At 41.4% G+C, this 23,083-nt stretch overlaps 1 protein-coding gene across 8 annotated transcripts in view; it reads left to right on the forward strand.

The window, feature by feature from the left end:
• ARHGAP24 (Rho GTPase activating protein 24) overlaps positions 1–23,083 on the forward strand; it is a 370,658-nt gene that overhangs the window by 38,063 nt on the left and 309,512 nt on the right. The window contains exon 1 of one of the 8 annotated variants that reach the window (XM_027828956.3): positions 9,215–9,776. The exons of 6 other annotated variants lie outside the window; for them this stretch is intronic. In XM_027828956.3, coding sequence (XP_027684757.2) covers positions 9,671–9,776 — 106 coding nt within the window. In that variant the 5' untranslated portion in view covers positions 9,215–9,670. Of the gene's footprint in view, positions 1–9,214; positions 9,777–23,083 lie in introns of those variants that run through there. One more of the 8 variants, XM_027828957.3, reaches the window with a different exon arrangement.

Genomic DNA, 23,083 nt, shown 5'->3' on the forward strand with positions numbered 1-23,083 from the left:
GTAATTCCATGCTGGCAAACCTCCACCTTCTCTCCACCCTCTCCCCCCACATACCTGCAAAGAGCATCCTGGAAGTAACTGAAGTTCTGTTTTGGGGACTTTTCTGCAGAGAGCTCCTTGAAGGATCAGGGCCTTTGTTTCCAAGTGCATTCGTTTCTTGGCTTCTTCTCTAATATTGCCACTATGTTTTGTGCTAAGGACACTTGCCTTCGTTGAATTGAAACAGTGAACTATTTCACAGAGATTTATAGATTATGAGGCCAGGAGGCACCCTTGTGATCTTCTAGTCTGACCTGCCATCCTGTATAATACAAATATCCAATCGTTATGTAAAAATTTCCAGTGAAGGAGAACCCATCGTGATGCTGGGTAAGATGTTCAATGGTTAATTACCATCACTGTTAAAAATGTGTGCCATCTGTCTAGTCTGAATTTGTTTAGTGTCAGCTTCCAGCCATTGAATCTTGTTATATCTTTGCCTACTAGATTGAAGAGTCTTCAGTTATCAAATTTCTGTTTCTTTTGTGGGCACTTATAGACCAGTGGTCTCCAACCTTTTTACGCACAAGATCACTTTTTGAATTTAAGGGCAAGCCGGGATCTACCCGCCCCTTCCCCGAGACCCCATCCCTTCCCCAAAGCCCTGCCCACTCACTCCATCGCCCCCTCTCCGTTGCTCGCTCTCCCCCACCCTCACTCACTTTCACCACGTTGAGGTAGGGGTTCGGGAGCAGGTGCGGGGTCTGGGCTGGGGCGAGGGGTTTTCAGTATGGGAGGGGGCTCCAGGCTGAGCCTGGGGCAGAGGGTTGGGGTGCAGGAGGGTGCAAGGGGTGCAAGCTCTGGGAGAGAGTTTGGGTGCAGGAGGGGGCTCCAGGCTGGGGCAGAGCATTGAGGTGCAGGAGGGCGTGCGGGGTACTGGCTCTGGGAGAGGGGGTCAGGGCTGGGGCAGGGGTTTGGGGTACAGCGTGGGCTATGGGCTGCTGGCTCCGGGAGGGGGCTTAGGGCTGGGGGTTGGGGTGCGACCTCCCGCCTGGCTGCACTTACCTTGGGCAGCTCCTGGTCAGCAGTGCAGGGAGGGTAAGGCAGACTCCCTGCCTACTCTGGCTCCATGCTGCTCCTGAAAGGGGCCAATGTGCCGGGGGGGCCATGTGGCTCCGGATGCTGCCCCTCTCTGCAAGCACCACTCCCGCAGCTCCCATTGGCCACATCTCCCCATTCCCAGCCAATGGGAGCTGCAGTAGCGGTGCTTACAGGTGGGAGCAGTGCACAGAAGGAGACCCCCCCAGCCCCCGGGGCTGCAGGGCAGACGCCCTGTGCCACCAGAGATCACGATCAACTGGGAGATTCTCTAGGATCGACCAGTCAATCACGATTGAATGGTTGGTGACCACTGTTATAGACTGTGATCAAGTCACCTTTTCTTTGGTAAGCTGAATAGATTGAGCTTTGTGAGTCTTTCAGACTAAGGCCTGTTTTCCAACCATGGAATGATTCTCATGGCTCTTCCCTGAAAGAACTGCTTGAAGTATTCCAATAGCAGTCGCACCAAATACGGAATGGTAATCAATGTAACCTCCTTACTCCAACTGGAGATGTTCATTTATACATCCAAGGATCACATTAACCTCTTTGGCCACAACATTGCACAGAGAGTTCATGTTCAACTAATGATCCACCCAGATCTCCAAATCTTTTTTAGTGTCAGTGCTTCCTAGGCCAAATATGGCATGGATTTGTGGTTCACAGATGTAGGATTTTATTTGGCTTTACTAAAGTGTATAATGTTTGGTTGGCCCAGGTCAGTAAGGGATTCATTTTGCTCTGTATTGGTGAGTTGTTCTCCTCATCATTTCCCACTCCCTCAATCTTTGTGCAGCTGCAAATTTGATCAGTAATGATTTTTTTCCCCCCTCCAGGTCATGGATAAAAATGTTAAATAGTGTAGAGCCAAGAACCAACCTCTGCGGGAGCCCACTAGAAACACCCTGTTCAATGATGATTCCACATTTACAATTACATTTTGAGTCCTACAAAATCAACAATACGTCACACATTAAATGGTATCATTCTAGCTTCTTAATCAAAATGTTGTATTGTATCAAGTCAAATGCCTTACGCAAGTTTAAGTATATTACTTCAACACTGTTACCTTTTATCTATGAATCTGTAATCTCATCAAAATAAATATCTTGTTAGTTTGACAGGGCCTTATATACTCCATGGCATAATAGGATTAAATTCCACAACAGTGGCAAAAAATTTCTATGGCAACATTCATTTATTCTCTTGTCATGAAGTACCCTTCATGCCTCCTTTCTTAGCCCCATACAGTTATGGGTCATAGCTGACCAATTTAATTGGCATAACCTTCGGCTGAATATTTTTGATGGTGATAATTTTCAAGGCTGAGTTGCTTTTTCTTCCATGCTGTTCAACTCAGTGGGACTTGGTTCCTGTAGCTCAGAACCAGGTAAGGGGATGTATCAGCAGCTCATCTCCCTGGCTATCTGGGCCTCAGATGCTGCACTGTTCTCTGGGTTTCTCAGCATCCTTCTTTTGAGTTCCCTCAGTTCGTGGTTGCCTGCTGCACGCCAGTGCTGGCTCTTTCACCACTGGCAGCATAGCTGTGTGGAACCGTGCAGGGTGCATGCACTCTAATCAAAGTGACTTCTGCTTTTGGGAAAACTGAGGAGCAAAAGTCAAAGGCAGGTAGGTTCTGGTAGGCAGGGAACCAAAACAAATGTAAAATGATGAACTCTGGAGCAAATATGTGTTTGTTCTGGGGCATCTTGGAAATTGCCAAATTATGCAGTAACAGAATTGCAGAATTTACAGGGCTCTGAGTGAAACAAATCAGGCAGTTTACTGCTCTCAAAGCTATTGTTTCAGGCCCTCTGCAGAGATCACTACATCAGTTTGCATTCTGCATTTCCAAGATTATCTCCCCAATCATAAGGACTAGAAATACATATATTCTAAAAAAGCTGAGATTCTGGAGCATTAATTCTTCAGCAAGGGGTGAATTCCTTGGCACTTGCCACAGCTGTGGAATTGTGGAATATATGAAATCCTTCACTGAGCAGCCATCAGATAGTAAAGATAAATCAGTACAACATGGGTGTTGTATGTGGAAACATGGATGCCACAACTGTGCTTCCTTTAATTCCCCTAATGCTTTTTCAAAACTTGACATCAGTGGACTGCCCCCAGCATCTCCAGAACAGGGAGCATTGTACTGATAGGGAAGCGTGACCAGTCAAACACCAGAATGCTCTTGGAGCATGTATAAAAACAAATAAAATTCACCCCGGCATGTGGTGGTGCTGACAAAAAGGCCAAAATAGTAGTATTTTGTTTCCTTTAAAACGTCTAAGGAGATGGCAGCTTATTTTCCGACTTGCTGGGAGAGAGACCCTGACCACTACCTGGCTCCATCCAGGTCTCTCCCTGACTGTGACTTTTAAGTCTCTCTTTACGTGACCCAGCTTGCCCCACTCCCCTGATTCTGAGGGCAAGGTGGCTGACTGGACCCAGAAGGAGTCAGGATGGTCCCTCACCTGGGAGAGAAGAGGGCAGCCCCAGCCCACCCTATTCACTATGGCCTAATCTTGGGCCCTAAACCCAGCATTCTGGGTTTTCCCTTAACTGTCTTGCTGAAACCACTTCTTCTCCCTCAGTTACCACATCCCCAGTCCTATGCAGGTCTTACGGGAAACCTAAAACAGAGTAGAATGGGCCTGAAAGTTGTTGGTTGTCAATACATCCTGACTAAGGGAGGGTAAAGCAGTATACTCTAATAAATATTGTGTGTGTTTTCAGCCAAATGCTAAAGGATCTTCTGGCAATCTACAAATGTACACAACATATTGCTGCTCTTGTACAGGAGAACAATTAAGATGAACCCTGCAGCGACAAAGGGCTGGATTCTAATTGAACTAGAACTTCTTACTGCACAGCTGGTATTTAGTCAACAGTAATATGACCTAAAAAGATAAGCTCTTCTTCTATGTCCTATGTGTGGGACATCAGCTAGCATAAGAGCCTGCTGCTTGCTTACAGCTAGCAAAGCTTGTCCTCTTAGGTCAGGTGATACAAACGTGCTTTTGGTGTTAAAAGATTCCAGGCTCAGTCCCAACTAGTGATCATAATGTGTTTGTATGTATGTGGTTATGGATTGATATATTAGTGTGTAATGGCATAATCCCCACAGACATGTGTTTAGAAAAAGATTGAAATGTGTGGTCCACCCGGAGCAGTGGAAAGCCGGCCTGGCCCTGTGGAAGTGTAACCCACGCTTGGTGTGGTCATATGTCCCCCTCTAATGGCGCCTAGATCAGCCAGAGATGGATGAGCCTGATAGCCTTGGCTACTAGACACATGTCTTTTAGCTCATGCAGTAGAGGCTCATGCATTAAACTCCAAAGGTCCCAGGTTTTATCCAGGCTGCCGCCGACCAAGAGCTGTTGGCAATGGAAGCAAGCCTAAGGCTGGCTTAAGTGGCTGTGCTATATTCACCTTCACAGCCTGTAGCATAGAGAACATACACGGTGGTGGAAAGAGGTTGTGACTAGAGCATCTCTCTCCTCCAGTGATCCCAGTTGCTGGAATGCCACTTTGGAGGGCCACTGCAACCAGATGTTATTTAAATCAGCCTAAGGCTATTCTAAGTTGCTTGAAATGCCATATCACCTGAAGAACGGGAAATGGCATAAAGATGGAAAAATGTAACCTTTGCCTCCTCTTCTTCAAGTCCTGCAATGAATGCAGTTTAGCTGGACCTGAGGATGGGGCCCTATATTTCTAATTCGCACAGTGGCTGAGGGTTAATTTACTTTGTTTAAAAAAAAATTCAGAAAATTGGTAAATTAAAAAAATCCTCCAACCGTTAGAACTTTGCATGCCATGATACTACCAGGATCTTGTTAGGACTATCATGATGTGTATTTAGGACTGGCTATTTAATTTAATTTATTATTGTTGTAAGGTGTTGCTAGTCATATCTACCTGAACTACTTGGTCTATGACCAAGAGATAAAAATTTTACCTATTGGTGAATAGCCCAGGACAGGATAAAACAAACTTCTAAAACTTCCTGTTTGAACACACTGTATACTTGCATTGCTATGACAAATACATGAATGCTGGAGTAACTATGAGTTAAATTACAGCTTATGAATATTTTTTTAATTGATATGTTGATTGATATTGACTGCAGCACCGCTTAATGATCAGAGTATTGTTTTGGAAGGTGTGCTGTGTAATGTGTGTTTGTGTGTGAGTGAGAAAATTAAGCCTTTACCTCTTCTCAGAGAACAAGATCAAAATCATGTCTTGCATGCATGGATAGTCACTGGGGTTATCCGCTGTAAAGTGGTTTTAAAAACACAAAACAAAAAATCTGCACAGTGGAAAGAAACCTTGTTACTGGCAGTTTGCAATATTTGTGCAGCTGTTCCCACAGCTCTGTCTTAACTTTCACTCTCAGCCCCCAGAAACAAGTAAATGGATGGCTTTGGAGGGTGGAGGGGAAGGCATTTCTTTGCAGGGCCTGACTGGAGCAGACTCAGGAGAAACAAACTATGCCTTATAGTCAATGAATTGTAAAATACAAAGTTAAATAAGAATTCATAGCACAGTTTTTAATACTTGCAACTTTTTAAGTCTGGGTTTGCTTTGTCTTGAGCAGGAATAAATGAGATTCTGGCAAAACACAGGACAAAGAGATACTTTAAAAATGGGTGCCTGGCTTTAAAGTGTGGTTATAATCATTGTGAATTTTTAAGAATGATCTTGTTGGATTCCATGCCTATTCTACCTCAATGACTTCTAGGTCAAATTTTCTGAGTTTAAAAAGTAATGGAAAAAGTCCAACCCTACAAACTCAATCAGACGTCAAACTGAGTTCTTTCTGGCTTATGTAACGTGGCCAATAATAAGAGTCTGGAGTCCAAACATAGTAGCTAGGGCCCTGGTATGTGAGTAACTGGGTACACGGTTGGGATTTAATTTAATTTTTGATATATGAGGCAGAATGCAATCTAGCTTGTTCTGTCATAACTTCATCTTCATATCTTTTTTTCCTCAGTAAATACAGATATATAAAGCAAGCAAATATAACTCAGAAACACAGGGTACTGGTATGTTGGGTGGTGCTATTTTTATATGGTTATATTTCTGATATCTGCACTTTTAATAATCTTAATATGATTTAAGTTAGATTTAATTACACTGTTACTACGAGCTGAATTAGTAATTGCTGATTATTGCAGTGTAAAATTGAGTCTTAGATGTTAGTTAGCACTGTACAAGTATGACAAGGGTCCTCCTTACAAAGTGCCTTTAACCAAGTTCAAGTATGAATTAAAAAGGGGTTCCAGCTAAAACAGCTTCTAGCATGACTGGCAATACCATACTAGAAGCAAATTTTAAAATTTGTTTCTAATATGTCTATAAGAACATATAGTATTGCACTTCAAAAAATGTTTGGTTTAATTTATCTTGCAATATCAGTATTGCCGGCACTGATGATTTTATTGCAACTTTTGTGACATTTGATATATTTCTCAAAGCCCCAGCACCTGGAGTTATGATACGTGAGAATCTCGGCTCTCTCGCTCTTTTTTAGCAATACATTACTAGTTGCTGTGGTTTTTAGAGGAAAGTTTGAAATCATGAACCCTAAAAGCTCAAAACTCTGAAGGCGAAAGAAAGGAATCTAACATTTATGATTTTTTGTCCAGTCTCATGACTTTTGAATGGTTGTCTGATAGTACTGGAACTTGGTAAATGCCCCTATAGAATATGAAAAAGTGGACTATTGCAACTAGGTCATATTATATAAGGATCTGATCCTGCAAGGTTTGGAGTGCCACCAACTCTCATTTGTATCAGCTTGGAGTTAAAAATATGCACCTCCCAGGAGACCACAGCATCTGTAGAGTTGTTCCAGCTGGCTTCACCGTTCAGAAACACATGTCGGGTGATATATTTAAATCTTACATGTTTGTGTACACTTAGATGTATGATAAGCTTTGTCAGGTGTCTTTCCTAAGGGATGTTAATGTGAGAACGGCAAGAAATTGAGAAATCATCATATATATAGTGCTCTTATTTTATTTCTATGCAAAATAAACTTAAGGTTAGAGTAAAGGGATATTCAGTAAAAGCTGTGTTATCTGACACTTTCCCAACCGGAAATCTCTAGAAACTGGCATTTCTGATATCTCCCAATGCAAATCTTCAATAGGGTTGCCAGGTGTCTGGTTTTTGACCGGAATGTCTGGTCAAAAACGAACCCTGGCAGCTCCGGTTAGCACCGCTGACAGGACCATTAAAAGTCCAGTTGGTGCAGGGCTGGCAGGCTCCCTACCTGGCACCGCATTGCTCCCCAGAAGCAGCAACATGTCCCTGCTCCTAGGTAGAGGAATGGCCATGGGGGCTCCCTGCACTGCCCCGACCCCACCCCACGTACTGGCTCTACAGCTCTCATTGGCCGGGAACCGCGGCCAATGAGAGCTGTGGGGGTGGCGCCTGCAGGCAGAGGTAGCGCACAGAGCTGTCTGGCCGGGCTTCTGCCTAGGAGCTGAGGAACATGTTGCCTGGATCCAGCACCCCAAAACCAATCCTGTGCCACAATCCCCTGTCCTGAGTCCCTTCTTCACCCAAACTCCCTCCCAGAGCCCATGCCCTGCACCCCTAAACCTGAGCCCCCTCCCGCACCCATTGGTAAGTATAACTCTGAGTTAACCGGAATTTTTGACTAACCAGTACCCCCCATTCCACCAACATGCCGGATAACAAAGCTTTTACTGTAAATGGGTAATATCCTTTCCCCACTCTTGGCATATGCTGTGCACAATGGATATTGCCCAGACTGATTCCACCACATTCCTGGGGTTCACTTTTGAAATCCATGGATATATGTAAAACCAAATGATCTTTATTATGTATTTTTAATTAACTAACTAAATGTTAGGGCAGGACTGTGTTTACAAACATGGGCCCTAATCTTACAGCTGACTTTGCAAATGTGCCAGAGCCAGATGTAGAGAGGCAATCCAACCCCAAATGAGTAGGTTAGGAATATTTGATAAGTATAAATAGAGGAGGCAGAATTTAACTTTTATTTTTTATATAATTTCAATGGATAACAGATATTTTAAAGAATTTTTTCAGTTTTAAATTTTCAAGTTCCATGAAATTATGGGAGGGGTCAGGTAATTATTTAATCACAGATGCTGAGATTCAAAAAGTTAAAGCTTCATAACCATTAAGATATAAATGGTCAACATCTCATGTCAAAATATGCAAAGTAAATATCCTTAAATCAAACTCTAAACTCTCAAGAGGCATTTTTCTTTCTTTGCCTACCTTTTTAAATGGAAATATTTTTTCGTCAGTGTTTATGTGTACGGGGAAATCAACATTTACCGATAAAAATCTAACCTTTCCATGCCTACATATAAAGTGTTACCCAACATTGTCTTAAGAGAGAAGAAAAGATCCACACCAAATCCATATCTCTCACACAGATTAGATCAGTGGTTCTCAACCAGGGGTACACATACCACTGGGGGTTACGCAGTGGTCTTCCAGTGGGTACATCAACTCATCTAGATATTTGTCTAGTTTTACAACAGGCTACATAAAAGGCACTAACAAAGTCAGTACCAACTAAACTTTCATACAGTGACTTGTTCATATTGCTCTGTATACTATACAGTGAAATGTAAATAGAATATTTATATTCCAAGTCATTTAAAAGTAAGCAATTTTTCTGTAATAGTGTGCTGTGACACTTTTGTATTTTTGTTTGATTTTGTAAGCAAGTAGTTGTTAAGTGAGGTGAAATGTGGGATACGCAAGACAAATCAGACTCCTGAAAGGGGTACAGTAGTCTGGAAAGGTTAAGAACCACTGCATTAGATCACTTTCTGTCTTTGGTAACTCTTTACAGTAATGAGCCAATCATTAATTTCTTTGACATTTCTGGTAATAACACTAATCCTGAAGAATTTACTGGCTATGAATGTGGCTGTCATAAACACTTATGCCGGATTCTCATAATAATTCAACTTTTAAGACAGACAACTTATTACAAAGAGCTATCACCTTCTATAACAATTCTTAACACTCTGCCCTTTGTCGTGGTTAGCATGGACCTTGTGTGGGAGAAACCAGTATTAATCATTTTAAGCTTTGCATTTGTCAGACAAATCATTTTGTTAGATGTGAGGGGAATAAGCAGGGAGAAAGAGGTGGGTGGCTGGTTGTGCAGGCTGTGGTGTGAATCTGAGAGCCAGACAGAGTTCTGTCAGTGCAGCACTTATATTACCTCACTGTTTGCTGTGGAGTCCTCCTTTGTTTAATATGTGGTGAATTCCCACATGTACTTCTCTCTCCCTTGTGCTCAGCCTGAGGACACTGCTCACAGGGCTCAGAATGCCTCTCTGCTGACACCAGGAAAGGACCAGAGCAGCAAGTTGAATGTGCACCACATGGCACATATGGTCGAGACTATTTATCATGTAACAAGATTAAGCCTTCATGCAGCAGTGGCGTATAATGCAGGCACACGCTGCTCCAGATATCTTTACCAGGCAATTTGAAAAGTGCAGAACATCAGTTCAGCAAAGGTGGTCTTTTCCTAACACTAAAAAGAGAATCCTAAATGCTTAGACTCCCTTCAGACATTTGCATGCTGTTTGATGGTATCACTCCTGGGACACTGCTTCTGATATCTTCATCTTCCAGCATGAACAGGAAAGCTGTGAATCGTGAGTTTTGCTGTTTTTTATTCTTTTAGGGAGTGACAAAAAATGCTACCCTAGCCACAAGGACATGTTAATTATGATTGTTGTTGTTTTATTATGTCTCTACCTGACTACATAGTAAAGATTTTATAGCTTCTTTAAGTGTCCATGAACTATTGGGAAATTAAAGGGAAATACCTGGTGGAAATACTCAGTTAATAATTTAATTTACAATCTGTGCTACGATACTGAATACCAAATGAATTCAGGACAATAAAACAATAAAGTAAAAGTCATCAGGGGCATGGTGAAGCTGGTATAATGGGGTTATAAATATTGATTGTTACAGAAGAATTTCATAGGGAAGTCATTTGTGGTATTTCAGATTTTTATTTTGAATACACAGCAGACAGACCTTAGTGAGACGATGCTCTTGTCAGTCAGGGATGGCAGGGAATAGATCTGGCTCCATGTAAGAGACTGATTCTCTAAAACCACTGGTTGACCAGCAATTTTTCAGCAGAATAATTAGGACTGCATTTGTGGACATAGAGAAAAGGAGTTTGAGGATCAATGGCAGCTAATTATTTCTCAAACGGCTAGGTCAAATTTTGCTTGCCTTGAGTTTGCTACAAGCTTTCTCCTTTCATTTAACTCTTCCATGAGACTCGCCACAAACCTCTCTTTATTATCTTTCTGACAGAAGGGTCCTTAGAATACTGTGTTGGGAATATATATCTGTCTGTCTCTCTTCTGACAAGCTTAGCTTTGTGCTGCTTGACTTGTAGTCATTTCCAGATATCAGATCTTGATCTAGTTGAAAGGGGGAGTCCATTTGGAAGTATTTTGAAGGGCATTTTAAGCAACACAACTATCTGATCATTAAGTAGGACATGGTGCACGTCCATGGAATGTTATTAACCTATAAAATTCTTGAAAAAAATGCGAGTGCGCACGCGCACACACACACACACACACTGTAGAAACTGTAATTACCTTGGTAGTACAGTATTCGAAACACGTTTTTGAGGAACTAAATGCTACCTTCAGTTACAGCTGTGAAGCCCCACTCAAATCATTGAGTTGCATAGGTATGACTAAGGGCAGAATTTTGGTCTTAAAAGAGTTTACTGGGGATGGCTTTTTAGTTAGGATTTGGTGCATGGTATGAGGAAAATTTATCTGTATAATACTGTCTGTATAGAACTTTTCCTGTCTCTGAAAAACATGAGGTAACTGAAATATCCCCAAATGAGGCATATTTAGTATTTAGTCAGATTTGCTTGTGGAAAGCCATAGCTTGCCTTATTACGCAGAGATTTGCCTCATCCTCTTTGAGGAAAAAGTTGAGTATTTTCTTTTCAAACGCAGATCTGATACTTAGTGAATTGTCGTTGGGTGTATATTGTAGATCGGCAAGCCACTTTTATTTCCTTTGTCCTGTCTTTTTAAAAGTAGAGCTCTAAACTGAGTACACTGTCAGAAGTCTTATTGTTGATTTGTATTGTGATTGCTCCTAGAGGTCCCAGTCTGGGGTCAGGTCTCATTTGTACTAGGTGCTCTATACACGTCTTATTAAATGTAATCTTGAGCTAAAAAAACAAAAGCTATAATACACAGTTTAAATATGTACTTTTCCATAGTGGACAGTCTTTTCCTCTCAGGTTACTGGACTTTTTGAAGTTCTAGTTCTTTAACAACTAGCACGGTACACACTTCCTCTGCATTCCAATCTTTAACAATAAGAAAAAAGAGCTTTTTTATTCTATTTCATTTCAATTCTGTATCAAATAAAACCTGAGATGAAAAGGCAAATGGAGTAACAAAACTGATTTATCTAATAGATTTTCACTCTTTTCCTCCCCCCTGGCTTTTACTAACGATATGTATGGGTTCCTCTGCTGCAAAGAGAGGGGGAAGAGGGGAAGGAGCAGTAGCCAAGTGTTCTGTCAAAGAAATATCCAAACTACACAACCATGCACCACCAGAGAGAACCCTTCAGGTCCGGTTTGAAGCACACTATTGAGAGAGTGTAGGTAAAGCTCGCACTGTAGCTGCCCATACTATTTTCTCTATACCAGGCTGAGAACGTCAGTCATGAGGGTTATCAATGTGGCATTTACCTACTTAAAAGCTTGGAGATAAGAAGTGGCCAAGGTACCCTGGGAGTTCTTTTCTTTGACAATATACTAAAGCCCTAAGGTATAATATACTCTTTATATGGCAACCTGCAGCAAAGAGGCAGCTTCCATCTGAAGATAATGCAAAGATATTTTGGACATGAGTTGTGGAAGTACCTGAACTCTGTTAATCCAGGCTGATGGTTGCCAGGTTTTATACTTTTATATCCCCAGCTGGTACTAATGTACATCAGTATTGTTCCAAGTACATTCTGCTGTTCCATCTTTCCATGCTAAGATAATCAATTTACTTTAATCCCTCTCAGTACCAGATACCCTCAGTCTTTGATCTCTCTCTTTGTTAGTGAATTATGCAATCCTCTCTAAGTTGTGGAAGACAATAGTATTTGTCTGCTCACAAGATACAGTCACTTTTTTATGTATTTGCATTTGTAGATGCTCTCATGAATTAGTAGCATTATAGGCTCAGCTGATTTATGACAGCATAGCATTCTTAATCTTGACTCATGATTTATTTATTGTGTAATGTAACTGAGATCTGGGATCCTTGTATCATTGTTCTTTTGGAAAAATTATCTTAGAGTGGCTTAGTTATAGTCAGTATGAGTCAGTTAAAAACATGTGCTAAACAAAATGGAAAAGCAAGTGTAAAAATGGGAATAGAAGTACTCTTTGCATATATTGAGTCAACTTCACCTACTTTGCCCTTTTTTCTGTCAAGGGGAAGGTGTTATGTGTAAAGATGAGACGCAGGCTTTGGGGCCTTGGTTTGATCTCACCATTGACTTCAGTAAAACTACTCTTGATTTACAAGGGTCTAAGTGAGCTCAGAATTGTATCTTTTGTTAGAACTCAGGAATGCAAGCCAAAATCTCCTGAATTCAAACAGTCCCATTGTGGTGTTCAACCAAGTCACTTTTCACCTCGCTTAATTACCCCATCTGGAAAAATTAAGGTAACTATCTAACAATGATGGCACAAGGATTCAAGCTGAAAAAACAGAATGCATGCTAAATAAATCTGATATATGAGGCAGCTATGCACATTAACCCCAGCTATTTGAAATGAGAAAAATAGGTGAAGCTGACAGTGCCATCTATTCTTAGGGTTGCTTGACAATTCCCATGATAAGATTTTGTTTCCAGTTGCTTGTAAGTGTCCCAAACTTTAATTGTTCAGGCTGAAATTTTTCATGCTGCATGTCTGCCTCTGGCTGAACATTTTTTGGAACTTTCAGCTAAAATGGTTCAGCTGTTTACAAGAAAGGAACTAGAGAAAATATATTGCTTTGCCCATTTAAAAAGTTCTTCTGCTTCATTGAGAAATGATAGCACCTCCATGCTTTGGAGCAGGTACTTCGAAATTTGGCAGTGGGCATCCTGGAGTCAGGGATGAGCCATATTTCATGTCCATGAAAATTGCCCCAAACTTGGCCAAGTTATATGCCTCTAAAAATATCCGTGTGCACATGCCCACGAGAAACTTTTGAGTTTGATTGCTAAATTCTCTGAAATGTCCATCTGTACTCAACATGCTCCAGCCCAAGGCTGAAGGGCTGACCAGGATTTTTTCTACGATCTCTCCCCGCAGCTACTGTGATGCCAGCAAAGAGAGACACTTTCTTGTGCTCTCAATGCTCCTATTGCTGGACTCAGGCAGTGAAGAGAAGGTGGAGGAAGAAGCTTCTCTGGAGGGCAGAGAGGAGATAAATTGGAGGGGGAGGAGGCAGAGAGGATTGTAGAAGCAGAGATGGCAGGTGCAGAAGAGGATTGACGACAGGATGACTGGGTAGGAGCAGAAGTGGACAGGGACCAGGCTTGGTGTACAGGCGCATAAAGGTTTACAACCACTAAATAATACTCCCCAGATAGAATTGAGCCCAGCAGTCCTCTGTATCCACATTCCTCCACAGTCAGCAAATAGCTGTTACTCCTTGCTAGTGGATTATGTCACCCCCATTTTAGTGACTGGCCCACATAGGAGGATAACCTACTGCTGCTATCAGTTACTCCATTACTTGCAATGACACAGGTCTGTGCCATGGATCTAAGGATATCTCTGCACTGCTGCCCGGAGATACAATCTCCAGTTCGGGCAGACATACCTGCACTAACTCTGATTGAGTTGCCATACTAAAAATAGTAGTGTGGTTGCATGGGTGGCAGCATGTGTTAGCTGCCCCAAGTATGTACCTCGGATTTCAGATAGGATTGTACTCAGAGTGGTTAGCCTGTCTGTCATCCATGCAGCTGCCCTTCTGGTTTTAGGACTCTAGCTCTGTCAGGTATGTCTACCCAGGCTGGAAATTACACTTCCAGCTGCAGCGTAGACATAGTGCTAGAGTCTGAACTCACTGATGGTCCAATGTGGGTGTCAGGATGATCTCACATAATGGGGTATATTTTTGGGGGGGGGGAGGGAGGAGACAAAAAAGGGAAATTTTCATTAAACATATGTTAAGAGAACATAAAGGTTAAGGACTGAAAAATTAGGAAATGCCAGAGTTAATCTGACCCCCTTGTGTATATGCATTATGATACTGTCTTTGATTACATGATCACACACTATCGTCCCCACCCGACCCTTTCCTTTATTCCATGTATGTGACGGACAGTGCTCAGGGAATGAATCAAGGTTGTGTAGTGTGGATAGTGTGAGTGAAATAAGGCCTGGCCACACATTGAATATGGAGGATAAAAAAATAATATATTGAGTAACTCCATCCTGTGGGGGTCCAGTAGAAAAAACGGGATGTGATCATGTAATTAAGAGCTGTATCTTGATAAATATATGCACAGTGGGCAGAATTAAAGTTGTGCAGGCAACCTTATTTTGGGGAATTTCCTGTGAGTTCTTGACTTTTGCAACTTTCTTTTAATGTATTGTTGCTGAATGTAATTATATTATGGCCCATGTTATATGTGAGGTCAGACTAGATGATCACAATGGTCCGTTCTGGCCTTGGAATCTATGAATCTATACACCTTGGCATAAAATAGACAATCATCTGGTTATGCAGCATGTAGTAAACCAAGTTGTGCTTTCTGCTCTGTAGCACAATTCTACTCAGACTTCTTCTTGGCTCACAGCAGTTTCCTGAGACCTGATTCTGCACTTTTGTATACCTTGTGTAGTCATGTACACCTGTTAAAAGTGAGTGTAAAGTTTTACCACCAGTGTGAGTGGAGAACTTTGGTTTGCTAGAGATTTACGCTCACTTTTGCGGGTGTAAATGACTGCAGAAGGGGCAAGGCAATGGAAGATCAGGCACTTCTTGTTGTGGGTTCATCATTGTATGTACTGTATCTGGAAGCATCCCATGACATTGCATTGTGTTTTTAGTAGAACGACAGGGATGATCTTGATCATCCGATGAAGTGAGCTGTAGCTCACGAAAGCTTATGCTCAAATAATTTGTTAGTCTCTAAGGTGCCACAAGTACTCCTTTTATTTTTAGGGATGATCTAGGTTTACTTAATCCTGCCTCAGTGCAAGGAATGGATTAAATGACGTCTTGAGGTCCCATTCAGCTCTACATTTTTATGATGGCAGGAGCACAGCTCTATGTAAGAGGGAGAGGAGGGCCAGCAGGAAATCATACACCTAAATGGGTCAGTTAGGCTTCTAGCCAGCTTCTCCACTTCAGTATGTCTAGAAGCAGGGATGTCTGAATGACTCTTCCAGTTTTGAATTTGGATGCTTAGATTAATTTTGAATTTGGATGCTTTTATGGAAACTGATATTAGTAAACATTTTGAATCTGAGTCTCATTAATTGAAAATTGCACAAAAAGTGGCTCTTATTTTTCTGTTGTGTTTCTTGGATAGCTCATCATTTGCTAAAAGTTTTCAAAGCTACTATGGTAGGAAAGAGTAAAGTACTTTGGAAATAGTCATAGGATACTGCCATTTCTTTTTGTTAATTGACTTGTTAAAGTTTCAGTGGGATCTATAGAGTTACTTTAAAACTATAAATGGTAGAAAATTTTTTGACAACATTTTTCCATTGAAAAATGCCATTCATCTAAATTTAAAATGTTATACAGAAATATATGGTTTTCAATGATTTTTTTTGGTCAGGAAAGTTTCTTAGGTACAGGATGGCATTTTGAAAAAGAGGGAGAGGTGGACACATTCTCTTTATTTGGTTTAGCACAGATCTGGGGGACTCTGTTTCAAATTCCTGCTGTTTGGTGTGGAGTGATTTGGAATGCAGAATGTTTTGTGAAACAGAATTGTTTGTTGTTTTCCAGCCAGCCCTGTTTAAAACAATGACTATTATTTGTAAGTTGTGAACAGCATAGTGAAAATAAGACTATTTCATTTATTTTATTTTGAATTGCTTAGGTAGCATCTTTTACTGGAGAATCTCAATGCTTCATATAAACATTAAATAATCATTATCACATCTCTGTGTGGAAGGTGGTGTTACCACTTTATTCACTGATAAATTGAGGCACAGAAGTTAAATGCTTTGTCACATGCTAAGTCTGTGGCAGAGGTGGGAATAGAACCTGAGACTCTTGATTCTGTTTCTTGTTCGCACCAATAGGCATCTCCATCTTCCTCATCATTTTATTTATTATATAGGGGAAAATATTTCTTGATACCTTCCTACTGTAGTTCTAGTTAGAGATCTGGTCTTTGGACCCAATATGGTACAAAGAGACACTTGGTTTGGCTTTCTCAGTTACATTTACATTTTGAAAATTTGGTTTATTTTAATTGAATAGAGCATATTGACAAAATAAATCCATTTCCCCCACATAATCCCTTGACCAGCACCAAGTTGTCAAAGTTGGGTAAATGTACATGTATGAAAGCAGGTTACTAGGCATGCTAACTAATAGTATGAATTTGGAAAATGCATTTTTGCATGTACAAAGAGATGTACTCTAACATATGAAGAGTAGAGTTCAGGAGAGTCTTCAAAAATTTGACCCTGGATATTTAAATTGGTTTTTAATTTGGACCCCTGTTTAACCTTCCCGCCATACCACCAACTTGGACACTGCCAAGACTGTTTCACAGCTCTGTAAGACAAAGAAGTACTGTATCTAGTATTAGACTGAAAGAGGTGACTTACAAGACCCCAGTGGCTGATGGTAATGCAAATATGTGGAAAGCAAGGGGGCTGGAGAATACTTGACATTATTAACTTCAGAAGAACTCAGAAAAAATGGCAGGAGCTTTGTTTCCTGACCAGGATTGTGTACATACCCTTGTGAAAAGGAACACCCTGAAACTATTACTGCATTTGGGAGCATTGTATGTTATTTTTAAGGGGTGTGTGGGTAGTAAATGTAACAATTGTTCAAAGCTTTAAAAAATTGAAACCCCACTATTTCAGTATTGCAGTTGAAGCTGACACAACAAAATCACCCTTTCATATTAGGATTCCCTAGATGTTTATCCATATACTTAATCATAATATGGACGTAAGGGTATGCTTTCTGTCTTGTGACAATGTAGTGTGTTGTCTTCCTTTTGGTTATTTTTGCAAGTAAGAGAAGATAGCCAAAGTTTTATGATGGTACCAGGTGGTAAACAGTCTGGGAAGTATGAAGAAAAACCCAATCCTAACTCTCTGTTATCTCTTACTTTGGATCAAGGAGCTAGGTAAAAAAAAAAAAAAAAATTATCTGCCTGGGCAAAGGCAACTAAAGCAGCAATTCCCTCATCAATTTATCTCCTTATCACTTGTTTGTGGAGGCACCAGCTCTACTTGCTTTTATTGAAAGATGCTGAAAATACAAGGTACTAATAAACTCATTCCTGATGTAACTCTGCTAACTTCAATGGAATGAATTTGGCCTAATCGGTAATTATATCTTTCTGTGTGTTTATCTAGGTTCTCTTTTATTAATTGAGTAGAGAAACTTGCTGGCTCTAAGCATATTCTGATTCACAGTGCCATGGTTTTTTTTATCCTTAGACATTTCATCCTAGTCTACCCAGAACTGTAAGCTTTTCCAGTACAAGCATTTTTAATTGGTACATACTTTTGATTTCTTCAATGCAAAATGATTCTTGACCTCTCAAAAGAATGTCCTGGTACGTTCCTAGGCTGCAGGAATTTTTGAAGGAGTTATAAAAGAGAACTGTTCAAACACATGGCATTAGTAACTCTTCCATACTGTGGACACTGATATTTTCAAGAATTGCATGTAGCGTTAGCTGCATGAATGCCTCTGACTTTAAAAACCTGAACATGTAGTAGCTTATACTCATCATTTGGAATGATCTTACCAGCATCAGTAACTATCTCCACAGCAGCCCATGATGATTTTGGTTTAATGTCAATGAAATGTCAGGTTTGGTTGGAATGTTTGTTTACTTTTCATAGCCAAATGTGAGGTGCCATTAATAGATTAAGGAATTCCTTTGGCAGAAAACAAGAGCCAAATTCTTTTCTTAGTTACTCGGAGGTAAATCTGAACTAGTTCCATCAACAGCAGTGGATTTACACCATTGTAACTGAGTGCATAGCTCTAACTCTTTTAATTGATGAATATTAATTTACATGTGGCCTGATTTTTCCTCTCATTTAAACCAATTTTATACTGGTATAACTTGATCAACATAGTGGAATTATCCTTGATTTGCAATGCTGTAAGTGAGGGAATATTCAGGCCCCATAATAACAACATCTAGGGGCTGGAGTTCCTGTACTTCTGTGACTGACAAGGACATTGTAATGTGAATATTGAAATACAGGCCTCTCAACGGTGCCTCATTGTGAAGTACTGTATATCAATTACAATAGCATAACCAAAACATTTACAAAGATGTTTTCTATAGACCTAAGCGAATTAGATGTAATGATGTAATCTGTAAAGATGGGAAAGGCCTGTTTTTTTCAGACTGGGGGAGGGGGAAGGGAGAAACCAAGGCTCTTTGTTGTTTGAAAAAAATCACTTTGCCCATGTTCACACCCCCTTTGTGGGTTTGCTTCATATGCACATTCATGAAGAATGAATTTTACAAGCCCAAATGCTTACAAAAAGCAAATGTTAAGGTCTTATGCTAGGGCATTCATGGAAGGCTAAAAATTCCCTCCTATGAACATCCCCAACAGAAATTGCTACTCTCCTTCAATCAGGGAACAGAAACAATACCATGTGAGTTGTAGCCAATAATAACTAAGCAACACAGTAGGACTAGCAAACCAGAGAACCTATCAAATTCATGAAAATTTAGTGTAATAATGTTGAATGAATTCTGGAACAAGATATGAACCATAGACAGACATGTGGGCAGAAAAATGAAAAATTCATGAAATTATTCATAACAAATGATTTGCTGTGCTCTAGCTTCCTGTAAGTTCTTGACATTTTTAGGGTGAATCATGCAACTTGAAGTTTGAAATTTTCCAGCAATGATAAAGAAACAAATTCCACGTCATTTCAGTGGTCCTCTGTAATATCTCTGTTCTCATTTTGGGTGTAACATTTTTGACTTTGGGAGGTTGTAAAGTATGTATATTAGAAATTCCCTCACATGCTTCTCAGTGTAATTTAACTCAAAGTGGAAGACTTTGTAACCTTCTTTTTTGCTTGGTTACTGGAAGTTTTTCTGTTGCTTCGCATAACTGAAACAGAAAAGCTGTTCATAATAATAGTCAATCTACACCTCTACCCAGATATAACGCGGTCTACGGGAGCCAAACAAATCTTACCGCGTTATATCGAACTTGCTTTGGCCCCCCTGCTCCTTGTCCCCTGACCGCCCCCTCCAGAGACCCCCCCCCATCCCTAATCACCCCCAGGACCCCACCCCCTACTCAGTCCCCCTGCTCCCTGTCCCCTGACTGCCCCGACCCCTATCCACACCCCCTGGCCTGTGACAGGCACTCACCAGCGGTGGCAGGAAGCGGCGCAATGTGGCCCCAGCCCGCTCCGCTCCGCCAGCTTCGGCGCTCTGCTTCCCACCGCTGGTGGGTGCAGGGAGGTTGGGGAAAGGACGCCCCCCGAACTCACCGGCGGCGGGAAGCAGAGCGCCGAGGCTGGGAGGTGGCAGAGCGGAGCGGGCTGGGGCCGGGTGGCTCCGCTTCTGCCGCTGTCGGTGAGTGCGGGGGTGGGGGAGGGAGAATCCCTTCCCCCAAGCGACATGGCTGGGGCCGGGGCGAAGGAAGTGGAGCGGGCTGCTTCCGGCCCCCTGCTAATAACCCAGGCCACTCTGGGCCTGCGGGGCCCCCAAAAGTGCCCCCCCCCACAACTCCTGCCTCCCAGACCCTGGGGTGGTGGGGGAGGCCTGCTTTACTGCATTGTATGCGAACCCATGTTATATTGGGTCGCGTTATATCGGGGTAGAGGTGTATTCATTAGCAAAGTACAATAGATCCTTTTAAGGCTTTTTGATGGCCGAATAAAAGTATGTCAGAATGGGAGGGTCGTTTTTGTTCTTCCATAGAGCCAGATTATGATTGGATCTTGTGTGGGGTATGTGCAAGGTTGGAGAGTACAAAAGAAATCTTGCACCTCACTTGCCTGGCCTGTGGAAGAAGGTTGAGTGCAAGGAATCTTCCACATGAAGGTTGCACATCTAAGGGTCAGACTCAATTGCCATGCCTATGTTCAGAACAAAAGGAGTGCTGTTTCTGTGCAACTTCAGGGGTCCCATTGCCCCAAATGGGGCGGGGAGGGGTTGGAGAGACAGGGTCACAGTTCCACCTCTTTTCTGTATCAGTTGGCAGAGTGGGATGGCCATACTGGAGGAGCAGGCTATAAAGAATGGTACCACCAATTTAGTCATCCCTTATTAGAGAGAGATTAATCCTGTGTGAGCTCCCCAAGGGATGGTGGGGAACCAATGTCTTAAAGGCACAGCTTTACTCATACTTATTAATAGGGTGACTAGATGTCCCAATTTTATAGGGACAGTCCCCATTTTTGGGTCTTTTTCTTTTTCTCCTATTACCCCCCCACCCCTGTCCTGATTTTTCACACTTGCTGTCTGGTCACCCTACTTATTAATGCTGCAAAACATTGGTAATTGTTTTTCGTAAAATACTTGAATGCATGAGAGTGCGGGGTAGAATAAAAGCTTTATTGATGAGTTTGGGATGGTGCATTACTGATAGTGGCAAAGCAGCAACAGGTCATTTCAACTGAGTATTGATGAAACCTTTATACTCACATCACACTAGCATATATTCTGTATATGCCATGTACAAACCAAACAAAAAACCCACCTTGTTGGGACTATTTCTCATGTCCCTCTCCCTGTAAAGCCCAAGTGCCTTGAGTTACCAGGAATCCAAATGTATGGGCTCACAGCATCAACAAAAACTTCTTAATGTTAAAACCAGCTTTTCCATACTAAAGTGTTCAGTTCATAGTTGCTGTTTCGGGATCTACCTGGGCTAGATGCAAGTGCTACCCAGCTCCCTGAGACGATGCCTTTCACCAGTGATACAAAGCTCCTGTTTCTAGCCCTTCTGTTCTGCAAGATGATGATGATGCCATGAGGTGCAGCACTGAATCTTCTCCATCCTGGAGCTTAGGGCAGTGGTAAACGGGAACTATAGCAGTATGATAATCAAATTGTCCACAAGTGGAACAAGGAGACAGTCTGCTGGCTTAACTTGAGTACTATGCAGGAGACTGGGGTAGCTGGATACAATTACTGGCCCTTGTTCCTTTCTTTTTAGGTTTACTGTTGTCAGACATGTTGAACTCTAGTAGAGCTTGATTTTAGCATCTCTTTCATTGATACAGGTTTACCAGTATCATTCCACAGTAACTTTACAAGGGAAACTATTGATATGGGTTTTATTCTGCAGCCCATATTTCCCTGAATATTGCCTGTAACTTTAAATAGGCTAGTCCCTTGAGCAAGAGGATCAGGATCAGACCCTGTGAATGGGCTATGGTTTTTCTGTAGCTGATATAATTTTCCCATAGTAATAATATTTTTCATTTATATGGTATTCATGCCTCAAAGCCTCCGGGAGCATGAATAATAAAATAGAGTGAAAAATATTGCTTAGAAGAATTGCAGTATGGACCAATAAAATCTGAACCAGAGAAACTGAACTGAGATATAAAACAGTGATATGACTGAGATGTGACAGTATTGTACTTATGAAACCGTCACTACAATGAGTCACAGCAGAAGTTAAAGGCTGATTCTATTAATTTAGAGCTTCCACAAATTAAAAGGGAGGTTTAGATGCCAAATAAAATTTTGCTTTTCATTGGAGCCAAGTTACTGTGACTGTGTGTTCAGATGTCTCAAACTTGTTTCTACTGTTACTTTGTCCTCCATACGTTTGTCTGTCAGTTCACTTGTATTGGCTAAGTCCTAAACTGTGTGAACTTTCTGACGCAGGAACCATTTTTGTTCTAAATGCTGTACAAATGAATATCCTAATGGTACACTAATCTCTGGGGTCATTATTCACTACTGTAGTAGAGCTGTGAGCCTGGGAAGCATTGACCTTTGTTAAGTTTCATGTAAATTTAAAGTTCGGGGCTGGCTTCTGTCCTTGTGATAGATCAAAACATTGGAATCTGAGCACCTTGGAACTTTTGAGAAAAATCGGATTGGATCTTAATTTTGTGTCTCTGACATATCAGTTAAGTAAATGGTACAATATTTTCCTTATTTCATTTATACGTACAGCTTTCATGTAATGTGGTGCTTGTGAAAAGTGCTGGGTTGATGGAATCAGAGCCATCAGGAGTGGAGATGTATTAGGCAGGAAGATGGACTGAATAACCCATTACTTATTTCTTAGCAGAGCAGTTCCTGGAAACATCAACCAAGCTTGAAAAACCCATTGTGCTGAATGTTGCACATTAACTCCTTGCTCTGAAGAACTTGCATGAGTGTTCCCTATTGAATATTTTTAGTGGGTGGGGTTTTTTTCAGTCTAGTTTTTTAATACCCCAACCAAATGAAGTTTCTGCCACCCCCCTTGGGAGACTATTCTACAGCCTAATATGAATCGGTATCAAGAAGCATTCCTGATGTCTACCCTTCTCCTCTTTCACCACCCTAAATAATTGCCCTGGTATCTTAGTGATTGGAACCTTCAAATATGTATAGATTGTTATTGTGTTCCCTTGGTCATCATTTCACCAAGCCAGCCTCCTGCTAATTTTTGTTTCCTTTCTTTGGATTTCTTGCAGTTCATCAATGTTTTTCTGGTTGAAAGGTGCCCAAGAATCAAAATCAGTAGGCAGAC

Source organism: Chelonia mydas, chromosome 4 (assembly GCF_015237465.2).
Source record: "Chelonia mydas isolate rCheMyd1 chromosome 4, rCheMyd1.pri.v2, whole genome shotgun sequence".
Classification (NCBI taxonomy): domain Eukaryota; kingdom Metazoa; phylum Chordata; order Testudines; family Cheloniidae; genus Chelonia; species Chelonia mydas.